General features: G+C 57.0%; 1 protein-coding gene across 2 annotated transcripts in view; it reads left to right on the top strand.

Annotated features, from left to right (window-relative positions):
* Positions 1-18777, top strand: part of KAZN (kazrin, periplakin interacting protein) — a 346099-nt gene that overhangs the window by 317875 nt on the left and 9447 nt on the right. The window contains exons 8-10 of one of the 2 annotated variants that reach the window (XM_054720722.1): positions 375-498; positions 17039-17244; positions 17588-17706. In XM_054720722.1, the coding sequence (XP_054576697.1) occupies positions 375-498; positions 17039-17244; positions 17588-17706 (449 nt within the window). Of the gene's footprint in view, positions 1-374; positions 1043-17038; positions 17245-17587; positions 17707-18777 lie in introns of those variants that run through there. The other variant, XM_054720724.1, reaches the window with a different exon arrangement.

Below are 18777 nucleotides of genomic sequence, written 5' to 3' on the forward strand. Positions count from 1 at the left end.
TCACAGGGAAGGGGTGCCCTTGCTCAGTGCCCCTGTGGCCGGGCCATGGCCCAGGGCGTGGTCACACTCCTGCCAGCCCTCAGGAGGAGGGACCTGTAGGTTGCGGGCAAACAATTGAAATGATGACACAAACACCCCAGCAGCTAACCATGGTGGAATGTTTATTATGCATGTCTATCCACGTTGGTGGCATTCTCACGACAGTCTTGGATGGGTCCTCCTGTTGACCCTGAGGTTCCCTAACTGGCCCAAGATTCCCCGCTGAGTGCAGGCAGACCTGACCAGGGGGGGCCCGCCCCCCTCCGCGCCCGCCCCCAGCTCAGGTTGGCTCTGTTCTTCTCCTCCGCATCCCTGCCGCCTGGCCCTCCGCACAGTCACTAGAGGATCTTGAAGACCAAAAACGGAAAAAGAAGAAAGAGAAGATGGGATTCGGCTCCATCTCCCGCGTCTTCGCCAGAGGGAAGCAGCGGAAGTCCCTCGACCCCGGCCTCTTTGATGGTACCGCCCCCGATTATTACATAGAGGAGGACGCGGACTGGTGATGCCCGCCTCCCTTCGCCTGCTGCCCGGCGGGCGTGTCTGTGCGTGTGGGTGTGCGTGGGGCGTGCGTGGCGGGGCGTGCGGGCGTGGGTGCTGGGTGCGGCCGGGCGCGGAAGCGTGTGACCCCTTCCCCTTGCGTCGCCACCTCTGTAATTGATGTACATACTACACACGTGTGTGACTCTGTCAACTCTCTGTCGTCTTCGGCGCGATGCGGTTGTGCTGTTAATCTGGGTTTGTTTCGTTCTGTTCTGTTTTTTTTTGTTTTGTTTCCTTTTTGTCTTTTATGTTTCCTTTTTGTTCGGTTCGTTGGGTTGTGTTGTTCCCTCCCGTCCCCTCCCCGCCTCCTTTCTATGAAACTTGAAAACTTGAAGGACTGCTGTGTATTTGTAAATAACAAAAAAAAAAAAACCACGACTGTGCACTCCGTGCTTGTACATGTCCCTCGTCCAAACTGCTACTTCTGGAGCCCCTCTCCCTGAGGATGTGGTCTGTCTCCCATGTCCCCCATCCCCGCCCGCCCCCCCCCCCCCCCCCCCCGGTGTGAACGTGCGGGACCAGACCCTGTGCTCGGGGTGCGCTCAAGTCACTTTAACCACAAAACGCCACTGTCGCCAGGGTCAGGTCCCTCTCCGCAGTCTCGGAAGCCCGGCCGAGGGGCGGGGGGGGGCCTGGTCTTGGCTGGGTTTATTGAGGTCCAACGGGATCTTTTTCACGGCCTGCCAGTTTTTAAATTGCGTTGCCATTTCTTTCTTTATGGAGAAAAAAAAGAAAAGAAACAGAAAATGGTTCCGTTTAATTTATTTGCACAAATGCAGAAGACGTATTCTATCTAAATTATTACATGAATCTTGGAATGTATATTTTTCCACGGGGCGGGCGGGAGGCTGGGTTTCTGTTGACTTGTCTATTCTCTTATCATGCTGCTGCCAAACCGAGCGAGGTAGGGTCGAGGGTGGCCAGGAGCCGGGGACCGTGGGATTTCAGAGCTTTTCAGAGCTTGCTTTTTTCCGTTCTCCCTCCTGCTCTTCCGCCCCTGCATGCACGCGCGCTCCACCTTTCTCCCCACTCTCTCCAGGCCTTTCTCTCTCTATTTATCTGAACTGCAGAGCACTGACCTCAGTGAGCAGAGCGCATCCTGCAAGGGTCACCTTCTCCCGGGTCTGTCTGTGGAGTGAGGTTGGATACGGGGGGAGGCAGCCAGTCCCGTGACCCTGCAGCATCCGTTCCTCCTGCAGCTGCGTCTCATCCTTGGTTTCCTCTCACCTTGGCAGGTGTCCTTGGTGGGCGGGGGGAGGGCTGTTGGGGACACGGTGTCCAGCACCGGGGCCTCTACCAGCCACACTTAGCGGAGCCTCTCGGGATCCCCGGGGCCCTGCCTCCCGCCGTCCCGGCAGCCTGACCCCCTCGCCCCAGGAGAGGATGGGCAGAACCATTTGCCTGTTGGGGAGCTGTGTGGGCCCCAGTGAGGCTTCCTGGCAAAGAACCGGCTGCATTACATGTGGGGTGATGGAGATCACGTGAGCTGGAAGCCAGGGCCTCCTAAGGCCCGAGACGAGCCTCCCGCTTTTGGCCTGTGAGTCCCACCCCAGCCCCTCCCACTGCTCCACCTTAACTACTGACAGCTCAGCTCGCACCCCCCCCCCCTCCACGACAGTAGTTGCGCTTTCTGCTCACAGCAACACCTGCAGCTCTTACAAAGAGACAACATGTTCATGTGCTGGAGAGTCTATCAGACGGATAGGGTCTTTTGTCCAAAGTGTCTCAAACAAACAGAAAAGCCCCGTCTGCCCCCGCCCCCCCTTTCCTTCTGACCCGGTGCGGGGTTGGTGGGGAGCGGGCCGGGCACGTACTACGCTCCCTCTGGCCTCCGTGGCCACGCCGTTTAGCGGGGAGACCAGAGCCCACGTCTTTCTCCGCGGAGAGAGATTTTAGAAAACGCTTTCTCCCCCATGAATCTTTTTTTTTTCTCTCTTTCGTTGATTGATTTTTATTGTTTTCCCTTACGAGAAAATAAGATTGCAACCACTCCCAGTAATGATTTAGTAGCTCCTTTTCATTTCAGTTTTTGTAAATTAGGAGATAATTCTAAGAGTTGCTAAGGATGATTTATTTAAGAGAACTCCGTCAAATAGCGAATGAGTTATGGGTAACATTAGATGAAAATAACCTTTCCCGTGGGAAAGGTTTCTCGAAGGCATGGATGCAAATATAAAATATTTAAAAAAATCTAAATAAAGCTTATTTTAAAATATTACCGAACTCTATGTTATTTGATTGCTTCAATGTTGCTCTGGGTGGGAGGCCAAGTCCCCATAACCCGCTCCTTGGGATGGCAGGGCAAGATCCCCAGGGGTGAGGGGCGGCGCCGGGGAAAGCTGGCTGGGCTCTGAGCTGGCTGACGGGAGGGGCTGAGGCCCGGGTGACCTCCCAGAAACACCCCGTCTTTGCCGGCTTCCCTCCAGGCATCCGGGGCTGCCCGAGATCCTAATACCCCAGCTTGGAGCCTGGCACCCTGGCCCTGCGTCCCCAGCTCAGCGCCCAGGTCAGCTTTCATCGGCTTCCTTCTCCTCCTGCCGAAGCCAGAGTAAGCCAGGCTTTTCTGAATCCCGGGAGGTCCCCCAGACGCAAAGCCTCCCCCAGGAGACTCCACAGTGTGTCCTGAGAAGGGTCCCTTGGGTACCCCCATCCCTGATTGCAGCCAGTGCCTCGGCCTCTATCTCCCAGCCTCAATATAAAGCTACTCCAGCTGTAAAACTAACCGGAGGGTGGCCTCTGACCTCCCCTGTCCTTTCTGCTGGAAGGAAGCGCAAAGCCCCGGATAGCAGACCGTACCGAGAGGCTACAGAGCTCAGGACTCGAGGAGCTAGGGCAGTGGTCGGCAAACTCATTAGTCAACAGAGCCAAATACCAACAGTACAACGATTGACATTTCTTTTGAGAGCCAAATTTTTTAAACTTAAACTTCTTCTAACGCCACTTCTTCAAAATAGACTCGCCCAGGCCGTGGTATTTTGTGGAAGAGTCACGCTCAAGGGGCCAAAGAGCCACATGTGGCTCGCAAGCCGCGGTTTGCCGACCACGGAACTAGGGCATCTCCCCCCGCAGTGCTCAGCCCGGCCCCACATTAGAATCACCCGCGGAGCTTTCAAAAAACCGCCGATGCCAGGCCAGTACCCTGAATCAGTATTAACCTTCTCTGGTGATTCCGAGGTGCAGCCGGGCTGGAGGACCGACCCCTGGGCCAATCGGAGGAGGGCACGTGGCCTCGAGATGCCACTGCTGCCCCCTCCCTGGCCCCGTGCAGGCATCGCCAATCGGGTAAAGGGCCGCCCTGCCCCGCCAAGGTGGCTCCCGATTTCTTGGCTTTACGAAGCCCCCGGCGCCTCTTAGTGAGAAATTGAGGCAGGGCTGCCAGGGCATCCGGGTTTGCACATCCTGCCAGCCTGCCCTCTGCCCTCCTGCAGCTCTCCCGCGTGCTGGTGGGCTCCGACAGGTGCCCCTAATAATAGCCATAACAGTCCCAGCTAACACGACTAAGCACGGCCCGCGGGCCAGGGCCTCGCTGTGCACCTGACACGTGTTAACTCCGCTAACCCTCCCGCGGCCTACGTGATCGAGAAAACAGGTTCCAGCGTCCAGGGTCCGGGAGCCCCGTAAACAGTAGCGCTGGGCTCCAAACCTAGGGATGGAGGCGCTGGTGGAGGGCAGAGCAGACACGGGCGGCCGGCACAAGCCCTCCGTTCGGAGCCGGGGCTCGCCTTCATTTGCTCGGCCTTGGAGTCCCCCTCCTGACCCAAACCTGCAGCCCCATCCGCCACTCCAGGTGCCAGGTCCCCGGAGGAGCGTGGGCCCAGGAGCCGCCTCACTCCAGGGCCGCACCGTGTCGGCAGCTGCTGTGTGCTTCCCTCTCCGGGCCTCGGGAGCCAGGTGCGGCCGCTGCCACGTGTGGGGTCAGCCGCCCTTTGACGATGTGAGTTTAAAAATACCTACGGCCCTGGCACCCAACACCTGCGCTGTCGCAACACGGGCCTCACAGACGTCCCTCCCCCAGCCCAGCTGCTCCGAACAACGGGCCCTTACGCTTTTTCAACTCAACCCCACCCCCGCCACGTGGGCCAGAGTACCCCGGGCCCCCTTCCTCCCACCTGTTCCCACTGCCCGTGGAAAGAACCTGGTGGTCGTGAAGACAAGAGGGAAGACCTGCAATTAACTTTTTCTAGAAGGACAGACTCATAACTTGAGACGATAAAAGAAGGCCCTGGAAACTTAAAATACCTCCGGAGTTTGACCGTGACGGTGTTAGAAGTTGTTCAGCCGCTTCCGAAGGTACCACCAGGTTCTTCCTCGGGGAAGTGGGAGCAGGGGTGCGGGAGGGGGCCCAGGGTGCTTTGCCCCACGGGGCGGGGGAGGGGTTGAGTTGAAAAAGCTTAAGAGCCCGCTGTTGGGAGCAGATGGTTGGGGGGTTGTCTGTGAGGCCCGTTTTGTGTTGTGAACACGCAGACATAGCCGTCACCAGTGCAGTATCTCTGTACCGGCAGCTTGAGGGTATGAATCTTGACGGCAGGGGTTCGGCTGATTCAAACCTGAGCCGCCGCTGCCGGCGCCTGAGAGCCCAGGTACTGAAAACGGGCCAATACGCAGCCCCCAGGAAACCGAAGCCACGAGAAAGTGATCCCGGGAGGCCTGAGCTTTAGAAGCAAGAATAGCAGCAACGGAAAACCTTGACCTTTTCCCCCTGAAAATGGCAGGACTTGGAGCACCCGGCCCGTCCCCTCCGGGGAGCCGGTGCGGTCGCAGGTCGCAGCTCAGGGCAGCAGCCGTGCTTCGGAATCCGCGTCCCCGGGAACCACTGGCCGACGGCTCGTTGGCGTTTCTGAGTTCGGGGTTTTAGAACTCTCTCGTTGCTTTCTTAGTGGGTTTCCGGTACGTAGCAGTGAATAGCCCCAAAGTAACAAAACCCACAAAGCTGCGTGTCATGCTCCACCTGGAGGCCCCTGCAGCCCACCCGGGGGGGCCCGGCCTGGCTAATCCCTCCAGCTGTGGCCCGTGAGCCTCAGTCTCCTCACCTCTGAAATGGGCGTAATACCCCCTTTCCCTGGAGGCTCAGACATAACAGCCGCGTGTGTTTTGGAGCCTGGGAAGGACAGTGTGTGTTCCTTGTGACCTGAGTGGATTCACGTTCCCTCGGAGGGAGGAGAAACGCAGGAAGCAGCTTGGCACACCGTTAGCCAGGGAGGCGCATGGATCCCGCCTGTCCCGGGTGAAATCAGGGCATGGGGCTGTGTGCCCAGTCCTCAGGGTCCAAATTCGGGTCCACTGTCGCTCTGGGAGGGAATCCAGGTGTCTCCGTCTCGGGACAGGGAGGGCTGGAGGCATTTGCCCTGGATGCCGCAGCCCTGACAGCACTGGCCTTGCCAGAGTCCAGGAGAAACGTCCTCTCTGCTGTGGCCACACAGGCCAAGTCAGGCCGAGGGGGGACGGAGGCTGCCCCAGGCTGGGCTCCTGAGGTGTACGTCCCAAGGGCCGCCCTAAGGTGGCACATTATGAAGACGTGTCAGAGCCAGAGAGAAAGACTGCTGTTGTCCTCACCTACAGATGACCACACCAAGGCACAGGGAGGCCTCGCCCCAGGCACAGCTAGGAATCAGCAGAGCCGGGATGCAGCTCCCGGATGTAAAGCACTAACAGGAAGCTCCGCTCTTAGCTGTTGCACACGGGACCTCCTGGATCAGGGAGCTGCGTGCATATCGAACATGCTCCGCACGTGGGCTCAGCTGCATGCGATTACGTGGGGTGATGGCCGCAGTATAGACCCTCTGCTCAAATGAAATCACACGATGAGGTAAATAAGCCAAAGCTTCCACGCTGTAGACCCTCTGCTCAAATGGGTTTCAGTGCAGACTTCCGTTGGAAAGCTTCCCCGAGGGGCCTCCGAGGCAGGCGGAGACCACCCTTCTGGGCAGTTCTCGGGGAGGAGTCACCCCTGAGCAAGACCCCAGGCTGCCCCCCAGGTGCTGGTGACCAGCGCCCTTGCTGGGCCTGCTGAGCAGAGCACGGGGGCTGGCACAGCAGCTGCTGCCCCAGCAGCCCTGGCAGTCTGCAGCCGTGCCCGGTTAGTCCCAGGGAGGGTCCCCCATTTTCCTCGAGGCACACGGCCAGGAAGTGGCGGGGCGGGCGTCCAGCCTGGATGAATGCAGGTTCTGATGTGATGGCCACCATCTCAGGTTTTGTCTGGTCTGTGGTGACAGACCTCTGCGGAGCGTTGTGGGGCCTGCTGGCCTTGGTCTGGGGCCAGTGGTGCCCCATCAACACCGGTTATGAACCCTAAATAGAGAGTACAGCTACCTAAGCCACACTCTGAGGAGAGATGGGGGGCCGAGCAGCTGCTGAGGTTCCCACAGGGCTCCGCCCACACCCTGCTCCCAGGCTCCTGCGGAGGCCCAGCCTCAGCCCAGTGCATCAGGAGTCCTGAGCCTGGCTCTGAAGTCCCAGCTCGCAGCTGGGCCAGTGACTTGCTGTGTGACCATGGGCAAGTGGGTCTCCCTCTCTGGACCTCAGGCTCCCCCTAAAACAGACCAGGGCAGTGGTTACCGATCTGTGCCCTCTGGAGTCTTACGAGTCCCTGGAGTCCTGGACCACCTCCCCTGACACTCACTGTCTTTCAGCCCAAAGCGTTGGTTTATTTGTCTTATAGATTGATTTCATTTGAGCGAAGGGTCTGCGTGAAGCCAGCGTGAAATCCACGAGTTAGGTCAGTGGTCGGCAAACCACGGCTCGCGAGCCACATGTGGCTGTTTGGCCCCTTGAGTGTGGCTCTTCCACAAAATACCACGTGCGGGTGCACACGTACAGTGCGATTGAAACTTCGTGGCCCATGCGCAGAAGTCGGTTTTCGGCCTGGGCAAGTCTATTTTGAAGAAGTGGTTCTAACGCCGAGCCACACTCAAGGGGCCAAAGAGCCGCATGTGGCTCGCGAGCCGCGGTTTGCCGACCACTGAGTTAGATCATCGGAACGCCCCCCAAGGAGGAGAAGAGGCAGGGACTGCCTCAGGCCTCCCCCAAATCCCCCCAAAATTGTGGAAAAGCCGTTCTCCATGGGCACCCCAAACTTCCTCTGTTCCCCATGGCAGAACAGGAAAGTGGGGGCTGCTCATGGCCCCCCACTCCTGGCTTCTGAAAGCCTGTAAATCAAGGGACAGAGACACTCCCGGGAGGCCATGGGGTGAACCACAGTGAGACCGAATCAATGCCCCTCCGGGTCACAGCTCTCTACAGCGTACGACGCTCTTTCCGAGGCAGACGAGGGTCAAGGTTAAGAGTGTCGATTCTGGGCAGACTCTCTGAGCTCGAACCTCAGTCCTGACATTTGCTACCTGGTAACCTCAGGCAAGTTGCTGAACCTGGCTGAGCCTCAGTCTGCTCCCCTGTACACTAGGGACCGTAAGAGTGTCCGAGGGTGGCTGCCAGGATACAGTGAGTCCATGTATGTAAAAGGCCTGGCTGGGGTAGCAGTGAATGTCAGCCACGATGATGAGGAGACGATGACCGTGATCTCACGCCGGCCTGTCACCAGCCCCGTGAGACAGGCGGAGCAGGGCCCTTTGTACAGATGGGAAGACTGAGGCCCCGGTAAGTTCAGCAGCACACCCGTGCTGCCAGAGCCAGCCCAGGGGTAGGCCCGGAGGAAGTGAGAATCCGAGAGCTGACGGGCTCTCGGTGGCCTCTCACCCACTCCTCTCTGCCTTCAGGAAGGGGCGTGCCACTGCCAAGCAGGGCATCCGAGGCTGAGCTGGTTCCGGAACCCGGGGCTCCTGACTCCCAGGCCAGAGCTCCACGGACCACAAGGTTCGGCCGGGAGAAACGAAAGCTCTGGGTCAACACGTTTTGGAAGCAACGCGTGGTGTCTCCAGTCCTTAGAGACAACCCATTAGCTTTTCAAGACTCTGACAAGTCCTGCAATGAAAAGATACTTCACTTTTAAACTTGATTGCCCACAGACAGCGCCTTTGTATTCGGCCCACGGAGCGCCCTCTGGGGAATGGTGGGATGGGGACTTCTGCTGCTGCTTTCTTCCTTTCTTCCGTGCTGGGAGGCCCCACGTCAGTGGCTCTCTGAAGGTTTCTAAGCATGCCACGTTTCTGATGGCGCTTGGCCACGGAAAGTCCCTGTGGCTCACGTGGGATTCCCGTGGGCCTTAAGCAGGAGGGGAGCCAGGTGCGAGGCAGTGGAGTCTGGACCTCCATCGACGTGGGCATCCCCTTCGCTCAGAAAACCTGGTCCGTGGCAGCATCTGCTGACGGTGGAGGGGCCCCGGCAAATTGGCTAAGAAACGCCAATCCCGGGTGTTCATTCTGCTGCTGTCCCCGGTCCCAGGTGTAGACAGAGGGGCCGAGCCCATTGCCACAGGGCCCTGAAGCAGGGAGAGGAGGGGGCATGCCTCCTGCCAGGACATCTGGCCCCTGTCACCCCACCAGCTCGGAGCTGCCTAATTGCTACCTTGGGACAGGCCAGCGATGCTGGAGTCACTTCCAAATCGGCTGCACGGTGCTAGCGTCCTTCCTTTTAGGAAGCCGCTGTCTCGGGGGCGGTGTGTGTGTGTGTGTGTGTGTGTGTGTGTGTGTGATCTATGGTTCTGGGCCAGGGAGGGAGAAGGCCACTCTGTCACCGTGGTGACCGGGGAGGAGGCTCTGTAAGCCAGAGGGAGTTTGAGAGCCATCTATAAACCGATTGCAGCTCAGGGGTATGAACCATTCATTCCCAGGTTCCCTCGGTCTGGTGTGTGTGTGTGTGTGTGTGTGTGTGTGTATGTGTGTGTGTGTGTGTGTGTGTTTGTGTGTGTGTGTGTGTGTAAGAAACACTCGTTTTAGCGATAGCCGGAACCCAGCAGAGTCTATAAAAACCAAGCAGCACAGGGAGGGGTGTGGAGGAGCAATCCAGGCTTGGGAGCCAGGTCTTTGGGTTTGACCACTTAGCTCTGTGACCCTAAGCCAGTCACTTGGTCCCTCTGAGCCTCGGTTTCCCCCGCTGTAAGATGGAGATGGAACGGCCTGTCCCCCAGGGCTGTTGGAAAGGTGAATAGATGGATAGAAGCCGCTAGCCGCAGCACTGCAGGAGACTCGGCTGAGAGCAAGTGCGGGCCAGCACGAGGAAACACAGGCCCTCCCAGGGCGTTTCTGAGCTCCACATTCCCGTCTGTAAAATGGGCCTGTGGAACCTCGTGCCCACCTCCCAGGGCGGAGGCAGCGTGCTCACAGCCACGGATCCGGGAGCTGCAGGCAAGCGTCAGCAGCAGGGCCGTGGGGCCTCTGGTGGGAGCTGGAATGACTTGGACTCACGGGGCCACTGCCCAGCGTGTGGAGGGCGGCAGGGACTGTGCTGGGCACTTACACGCTTCATTCCCGCTCGGCCTCAAGCCCAGAGGCCCATGTGGCCAGGGCGGCGGCAGGACCGGAGTCGGCCTACCGGTGGCCTGAGAGCCCCGCCAGGTGACTCAGCCGTTTCTCCTGGCCGTGGCGGGGCTCTGTGGAGCTCAGAGAGGGGGAGGGCGGGAGGGAGAAGGGAGAAGGGAGGGGGAGCTCCTCCTTCAATAGAGGTGCTGATGGGCCTGACAGAGGGGGACTCACTCTCACCCAGAAATCCCAGAAGACACGTGGTCATCAGTGTGGACGCGCAGGGAGGCGGGGAGTGTGTCAGGCTGAGGCCTGAGGACAGAGATGGGCGAACAGATGCTACAAACCAAAGCCCTTTTTCAAACACAAGAGCCCGTTGGTAAGCATCCGCCAGCACAACGTGGTTCAGGGCTTGCTCGGTACCCAAGTTCCCTCGGGGGCAAAAACGGGCCCATCTTCCGCCTCCTGGAATGTGCAGTCTAGAGGGAGGCACGGACGCTCATCCAATAAGTCCACAACCTTAATTAACCCCAGCCATGAGACGGCGCTGCAGGGAGGCGCCTGGATTGACGTGTGAGCGTGTGAGTGTGAGCGGGGATGGGAGTGCGTGCGGGGGTGGCGGGCCTACACCAGTGACCAGAGGAGGGTCCCATGAAAGAGGAGAGATTTAAACGGGACCTGAAGGTTTCGTAGGAGTTCGCCACGCCGTGAAGTCAGCAGCAGGCCGCCTCTGGGGCAGAGGGAGCAGGTAGAGCAGGTGGAGGTGGGCTGGGGAGGCAGGATCGCTGGGTGCCCAGGGTGTGAGGGAAGGGGGAGGCGGCGGGGAAGCTGGCTACGTCGGCTGGTTCCCACAGACCCTTGTCCTGGAAGGAGCTGGGACGTTGTCCAGGGAGCCAGGGAAGGCTGTTGAGCGGAAGCGGTGCCCGGACAGAATCAGATTTTAACAACATCCAAACAGCCCTGGGCGGTTTGGCTCAGGGGATAGAGCATTGGCCTGCGGACCGAAGGGTCCCGAGTTCAATTCCAGTCTAGGGCACGTACCTCGGTTGCAGGCTCCTCCCTGATCTGGGCCCTGGTCGGGGCTCATGCAGTAGACAACCAATCGATGTGTTTCTCTCACATCGATATTTCTGTCTTTCCCTCTCGCTTCCACTCTCCCTAAAAATCAATGGAAAAATATCCTCAGGTGAGGATTAAAAAAAAGAAACAAAAATGAAAACATCCAAACAAATGGAGTTGTCCGTCCCTTCCCGTAACTTGGGCTTTTACCGCCACTGATGGCAGTAAGCATCACCGTGAGGCAGGCCTGGTTAATGAAGAGATGATAGACTTGACCGCCGACCCAGGGACTCCCTTGGTGGCAGGGCAGATGGACAGGCCAGCACACAGGCAGGGTCAGCAGAACAGGAAGAGTGAGTGCTGGGTGGACAGTGCACACAGCAAGCGGGGTGTCCATTGGGGGCGTGTAGAGAAAGGCCGGCTCCCAAGGGCCTCCCTCTACGAAACCACTAAATCTGGAATAAAACATACTTGTAATGCATGGCTGGCCTCAGCAAAAGTAAGGGAAACCTCCAAGGCACCCCCGCCCCAAAACCAAAAGCTCTGAGCTAATTCCAGAGCAGGAGCAGTGAGCGGTAGCCAGATGCAAAAGCGGGTGTCTGTCCAGACAGATGCCGACATCAGGGCTGCTAACGGGGGCGTAAACCTTGGGGTGTGGTGGAGAGAAGGGGCAGAACCTCCCTCTCTCATCCCAATGGGCCCTAGCGTCCCATCAGGTGAAATAGGAGTTCAGCATGCATGCGAGTCAGCAGGAACTAAAGCACATTTAAACCTCCAAGGCCTTTCAGATAGAGCAATTGTCACCAAATACAAAATAATACTAACGCAGTATTTAAAGAAATTTCAGATCAAATCATAGAATGAGCAAACAGCAAGAGACTATCTAGAAAGACCAGGCAATCTTGAAAAACAACCAAGTAGAACTTTTGAAAACAAAAATATATCATTGGCAGCATTAGAGAGAAAAAAATCAAAGGATGGGTTAAATAGCAGACAAATAGCTGAAGAGAGAGATTTTTAAAATGAAAAAACAAAAAAATAGGAAATTACCCAGAATGCAATGCTGGACGATAAGTTGTTAAAAACTCTGAAGGAGAAATTAGAGCTGTCTGGTTGACTACAATAGCCCACTAGCCACATATGGCAAAGTAAACGTAAATTTATATTAATTAAAATTAAATAAAATTTAAAACTCAGTTCTTCAGTTGCACCACCTACATTTTAAGAGCATATAGCCACGTATGGCTGACAGCGGTCACATTGCACATTGTAGATTATACAGCATTTCCCTCATCGTAGAAAGTTCTTTTGAACAGTGCTAGGTGACAAGAAAGGGAAGACAGAAAGCCCAGTCCCAGGAGGAAACAGAGAGAGAATGGAGAAGAGGTCATATTTTAAGAGAAAATGGTTGAGAATATTCCAAAAAGGAAGCCACAGATATGGGAAGCACAGTTTCTATCAACCAGAATAACTGAAAAGAAATCCACATCTAGCTGCATCCTGATGAAACTGAAGAACCTTAAAGACACAGAGAAAACCTTGAGAGTAACTGACAGAAGAGCAATGGGACTGGCAGCTGACTTCTCTTCAGCAAAATGGAAGGCAGCAGAAAGTGGAGCAATGTCCTCAAGGCACTGAAAGAAAATAGCCGTCAACCTAAAACCATGCACCCAACAACACGCTTTGAAGAACAGGGGTGAAATGGACTTTTTCCAGATAAACCAAAGTTACTCTTAATCAGAGGAACTTTTTAAAAAATATGTATTCTTACTGATTTCAGAGAGGACGGGAGAGGGAGAGAAAGAGAGAAACATCAATGATGAGAGAGAATCATTGGTTGGCTGCCTCCTGCATGCCCCACACTGGGGATGAGGCCTGCAACCCGGGCATGTACCCCGACCTGGAATCAAACCATGACCTCCTGGTTCATAGGTCTGATGCTCAACCACTGAGCCACACCAGCTGGGCCAGAGGAACTTTTAAATCAGGTTCTACATTATCCTAGAAGTAATGTCTAGGATAATGTCTAGAAGAATAGAAAACAGAGAAATTGGTAAACATGTAGGTACATTATTTTAACATTTAATATTATCAGTATAAAATAATCATGATGACAATGTCTAAATTGTGGGGGGGTTTTAAAAGGACGTAATTGAAATACTGGATAGAGTAGGGTGTAGTCAGGAGAGGTGATCAGAATGAATGTTTTGAATAATCTTACAGTTTAGGAGAGGGTATTAAGATACGGATCAGCCCTAGCCAGTTTGGCTCAGTGGATAGAGCATTGGCCTGCGGACTGAAGGGTCCCAGGTCCGATTCCTGTCAAGGGCACATGCCCAGGTTGTAGGCTCGGTCCCCAGTGGGGGGCTTTGCAGGAGGCAGCCAATCAATGATTCTCTCACATCATTGATGTTTCCATCTCTCTCTCCCTCTCCCTTCCTCTCTGAAATCAGTAAAAGTATATATATTTTTAAAAGATATTGATCAATGCTAGGTTTCAAGTTAAATATTCAGGATAAGTTTTCAAGGGAAAGCATTAAAGAGTGGCTCAGGACCTCCGCATGTATCAGAATCACCTGAGGGGCTTGTTAATGAAGACGCAGATTGTTGCTGGGCCCAACCCCCTGAGTTTCCGTGTCCGGAGCCCTGGGCAGGCTCCAGGGGTTTTCAATCCTAACAGCATCCCAGGTGTTACTGATGCTGCAGCCTCAGGGACCCGCACTTCCAGGACCACTGAACCCGAAACGGAGAAGCAGGCGCTTCACCTCCAAACCCCCTGAGGGGGTGGGAATGAGATGAGAAAACAAACAAAAAATCTCCCACCCAGGCCAGTCAAAACATCATGCAGGCCACATATGCAATTTCAGACTTTGTAGTGGCCATATTAAAAAGAAAACAGGTGAAATGAATTTTAGTGACATATTTTAGCCAACAGACCCAACATATCATTTTAATATGTGATCATAAAAATTAATAACATAGCTTACATCGTTTTGTACACAGCCTTCAAAATGTAGTGTGTGCTGTACACTGCCGGCCCTTTGAACGTGGACGAGCCACATTACCGGGGCTCAGTAGCCACACAGGGCTTGTAGCTGCTGTTCGTTCTGGGCAGAGCCGGTCTCGACTGCAAGTGACATGAGCCTGCAGAGGTCAGAGACCCCAGGCCATCCTTGTATGCCAGACGCCAGGCTGAGCATTTTGTATACTTCATACGTCCTCTCATCTGGTCCTCACGTAGACCTGTGTGATTCGACATCATGATCATCCCATTTCACAGATGTGGCAAGTGAGGCTGAGGGCATTGGAAACACTTTCCCAAACCCAGGTCTCTCGTATTCCAATGCCAACCTCAGAACCCCAAGGTTTCTGTAAAGGATGTTCTATAACAGGCCAGACAGTGACTATTTTAGGATTCTGGACGGACCAATCTGTCACAACTACTCACACTGCCATTGCAGCAGGAGAGCAGCCTCAGACCCCGTGTGGCAAATAGGTAAGGCCGTGCCCAGTCACCTTGTATTGAGACAAGCAGGCTGCAGACTGAATGTGGCCCCCGGGCCATAGTGGGCCAGCGCCTGAGCCAGGCTGACACCCTGCTCGGTGGGCCCAGCTCGGGGAACCCTCACGAACGGCTGACAATCTGGGGCGCCCTCGTGCCTGTGTTGGGGTGGGCGGGAGAATGCAGTCTCTCCTCCCAAGTCTCACCGCGTCCCGCCTCTTCGTGTTCGGAGGCATCCAGAGTGGCTGCCTCTTGGCCGCCCCTCCTGAGACGCTGCCCGGGGCCCAGCCAGCCCTCCGGGTCCTCAGCGCTCGCGGAGCTGCCTGGCTATAAACATGAGTGATTCCCCTCTCAGCGCTGAGACAGAGGGGAAATAAAAGCCAGTCCTGATGGGGTGCAGCCATAAAACCTGGCCCTCTAACGCCAGCGTTTGGAAACCGCCTTTAATTCATGGTGTCTGACCCCACAGACACCCCTCCTCACACCGTCGGCAGCATCTTCTCCTTGGAGTTCAGTCCCGGCGGTGGGCGGAGGGAGGGGCGCGCTGAAGGGCTGTCTTTCCTCAGGAACCGGAATGTGTGCCTGGCTGCTGTGAACTCCGCGTGGCCTCTGCATTCCTGGAGGCCGGAGTCCATAAATAACGGGAGCGCCGAGCCAGCTCCTCCTCCCGGGGCCCGAGGCCCGTGAGTCAGAACCACCAGCACCAGCTCCCAAAGACACGCCGGCCCAGGAGGGCACGCTCGCAGGAGGAGTGCTGGTACCTTGTCTGTCCAGGATCCGCCGGGCCCTCTCCTCCTCCGTGCGCTCTCCTCCTTCCTGCTGTCTTTTTGTATTTGCTGTTTCTATGGCAGGATTTCTCTCCTGAAGACCTGCTCTTTGAATCTCCCTTCCCTCCCCTCCCTCTCCCTCCCTCCCTCCCTCCCTCTCTCCATCTCTGTCTCTCTCTCTCTGACTCCTGCTGCCCATCATCTCCCAGTCTTCCCTTCCCAAGCCCCCTTCCCTCCCTCCCTCGGGGAGACAGAGCCAGGCACCCAAACACCTTGGCACAGAACACACAAGCCCCCCCTCACCTCACAGACAGCGCCCCCTCCCACCCGGACCCAGCGGGAGTCTGGCTGGGGCGGTGAATTCCCGCCCAGGTGGGATGCTCAAGGCCTGGAACTGGGTCCCCTCCCCAAGCACCAAGCCGAACTCAAGCCACGTTCCTCCCAGGAAAGCAGGGAGGCCGAGGCAGGCCCAGCTGCATTCTGGGTGGAGCCAAACAGGGCCTGTCTGGTGTGGGCGCGGCGGCCACCGCTGAAGAGCAGGGTTGGAACTTGCTGGAACTTGCACGGTTCTTTAACTTTGGGGGATCCTGGCCCCGTTGAGAATCAAATAAAAATTTTTGACACTTTCGCCAGAAGAAATATACAAAACTTCACCAATTGGCACTCTGGGACCCTCTGACCCACCCATAGAACTCGAGGCCGAGAACTGGCGAGGTCGTCATACAGAGCACATCCTGTGTGACTCTGGGCGTGACATCGCCCTCTCTGGGCCTTCTCTCTAAAGCACTTTGCGAAACCATCACCCGCCGTTGTGTGGGTACAGTTTTATTTAACGCCGACGTAGGATAGGTACTCTCGCCCCCGTTTTAAAGAAGGTGAAAGTGAGGCCCAGGAGCACAAAAGTCTGGCGAACAGACTTTTTGTCTGCGAGGGCCGTGCCAGAAACTGGCTTCGCTTTGTCCTGAGAAAATAAATTGCCCAGCTGCCCAAGGTGACCTGCTGCATCGCTCGAGACAGTGAAACCGGGGACGGAGCCGTGCCCATCACAGGAGGCGGGTGGAATAGAGGTCGGGCAGCCACCCCTGAGGCTGGGCAGTGGGGAGAGGGTGCAGGGGTGCCATGAGAACAGGACGGGCCGCGGGGCGCAGTGCGTGGGTCTGCGTGTGTTTGTAGCCGGGGCCTGTGCGTCTCCCAGCGTGCGCTTGGCTAAATGCGAACAGCTGCTGCCTGAGGGGGCGGGGTTGGGGGCCATTTCCACCTTGTTTTATGTGTCTTCCTTTCTGGATTTCGTTTTTAAAATTCTTTTCTTTGTGTAATGAGGGAGTGGTGGCAAAACAAAACAAAGGTCACTTTGATTTTTTTAAAAATATGTTTTTATTGATTTCAGAGAGGAAGGGAAAGGGGGAGGGAGATGGAAACATCAGTGACGAGAGAGAATCATGGACCGGCTGCCTCCTGCACGCCCCACACTGGGGACTGAGCCCACAACCAGGGCATGTGCCCTGACGGGGAATCGAACCATGACCTCCTGGTTCACGCTCAACCGCTGAGCCACGCCGGCCGGGCCATTTTGATTTTTAAAAGAAATGCATGGCGGGAAGACATCCCTGCCCGCCTCCTGCAGGCAGAATTCAGGCTCAGGGGATGCAGCCTGCCCGTCCCTGCCCCCTGCGGACCCCCCTGCCCGCCCCCCCCCCACCCCCCGCCAAAGCATGGCCTGCGTGTGTTCGTAGCCGGGCGTGTGTGTGTCCTCCCCAGCCTGCGCTTGTGTGTTGCAGACTCGGACAGCCAGTGCAGCCCCACGAGGCAGAGCCTCAGCCTGTCGGAGGGCGAGGAGCAGGTGGACCGGCTGCAGCAGGTGGAGCTGGTCAGGACCACCCCCATGTCCCACTGGAAGGCGGGCGCCGTGCAGGCCTGGCTGGAGGTGGTCATGGCCATGCCCATGTACGTCAAGGCCTGCGCGGAGAACGTGAAGAGTGGGAAGGTAGGGCACCTCGGGGACCCCAGTAAGAATCCCCCGGTCCCTCCCATGAGCTTTACCAACCTGAGCTGGCCTGCCCCACCCCCACCCCCACCCCCACCCCGACTCCCACCCTCAGGGTGAGGAGGAGATGCAACCCAGGAGCCGGCTGACCTGGTTCAGGGGGGCTTCAGGGGGGCTCCAGGCAGGCTGTGGGGGTGCTCTGTCCTGACTGCAGGGAGACGGGGAGAGGGAGCCCCAGCCAGCAGACCCCTCTGGGGCTCAGCCCTGGCCAACCTGGGTCCTGGGAGGCCTTAGGGGCCCCCACGCCTCCCGGGCGCTCAGTGCCCACCTTTCTGGGGCGCAGGTGCTGCTGAGCCTGAGCGACGAGGACCTGGAGCTGGGCCTGGGCGTGTGCAGCTCCCTGCACCGGCGCAAGCTGCGGCTGGCCATCGAGGACTACCGCGACGCCGAGGCCGGCCGGAGGTGAGCCCGCTCCTGCACCGCCTGGGCTGGCCCCGGGGAGGGAGAAAAGCGCCCCGGGACCTCGGATCACACGGGCGGGGTGAAGGGGCTCGGTGGGCCGGGCCAGGTGTGCTGTCTGGTCCCAAACACCTCTGGGCGGGAGCCCCAGGCACACCCCAGGCCCCATGGAAAGATGGAGACCAGGGAATAAGTGAGGCCCCAGATGCCCTCCCATCCCCCGGTGCAGGGGCAGCCGAGTGGAGGGGGGGGATTTGGCCACAGTGTCTGCTCTGCCTGCTTCCAGCTCAGCCCCAGCTCCTGGGGTTCCGGGGCGCGGAGGGCGCGGAGAGCGCGGAGGGAGGCGCAGGCAGGGAGATGCAGGATGGGACGGGAAGAAATGGACGCAGCGGGCCCGAGGGAGGCGCTCCTTATAGGAAGCACACCAGGGAATGGCCAAGGTCCCTCCCACCGGGTGTGTCCTTGCCACCGCGACCCCCCTGCTCTTAGCACCCTGACCCCCACCCATAACATCACCCACCTGGTCTACCCCCTGCGGCCTCTCTCCTCACCTTTTGTGAGCAGGCTTTGCTGGGGGAGGGGGGGCTCATTCACCAAGCAGACCCAGGGAAAAGGAAAGGACCCACATTCACTCACACACTCTCACACACTCACGCACACACACACACACTCACGCACACACCCATACACACACACACACTCATACACATACTCACGCACACACTCACACACACTTGTACACACACTCACACACACACCTAGATACACACTCACACACACATTCTCACACACACGCACACACATAGATACACACACACACTCACACACACACCTAGATACACACTCACACACACATTCTCACACACACGCACACACATAGATACACACACACACTCTCTCTCTCACACACACGCACACACATAGATACACACACACTCTCACACACACACACACTCAAGTGCCCGGGTGCAGAGGGAGGAGGGAGCGAGCTGGGGAACGGACACTTTTGTTTTGCATAATTATCTCCTTTGCTGGCTCCCATCATTTCCGTGCAGTTAATTAATCCAGCCCGGC

This window comes from Eptesicus fuscus, chromosome 9 (assembly GCF_027574615.1).
Source record: "Eptesicus fuscus isolate TK198812 chromosome 9, DD_ASM_mEF_20220401, whole genome shotgun sequence".
NCBI lineage: Eukaryota > Metazoa > Chordata > Mammalia > Chiroptera > Vespertilionidae > Eptesicus > Eptesicus fuscus.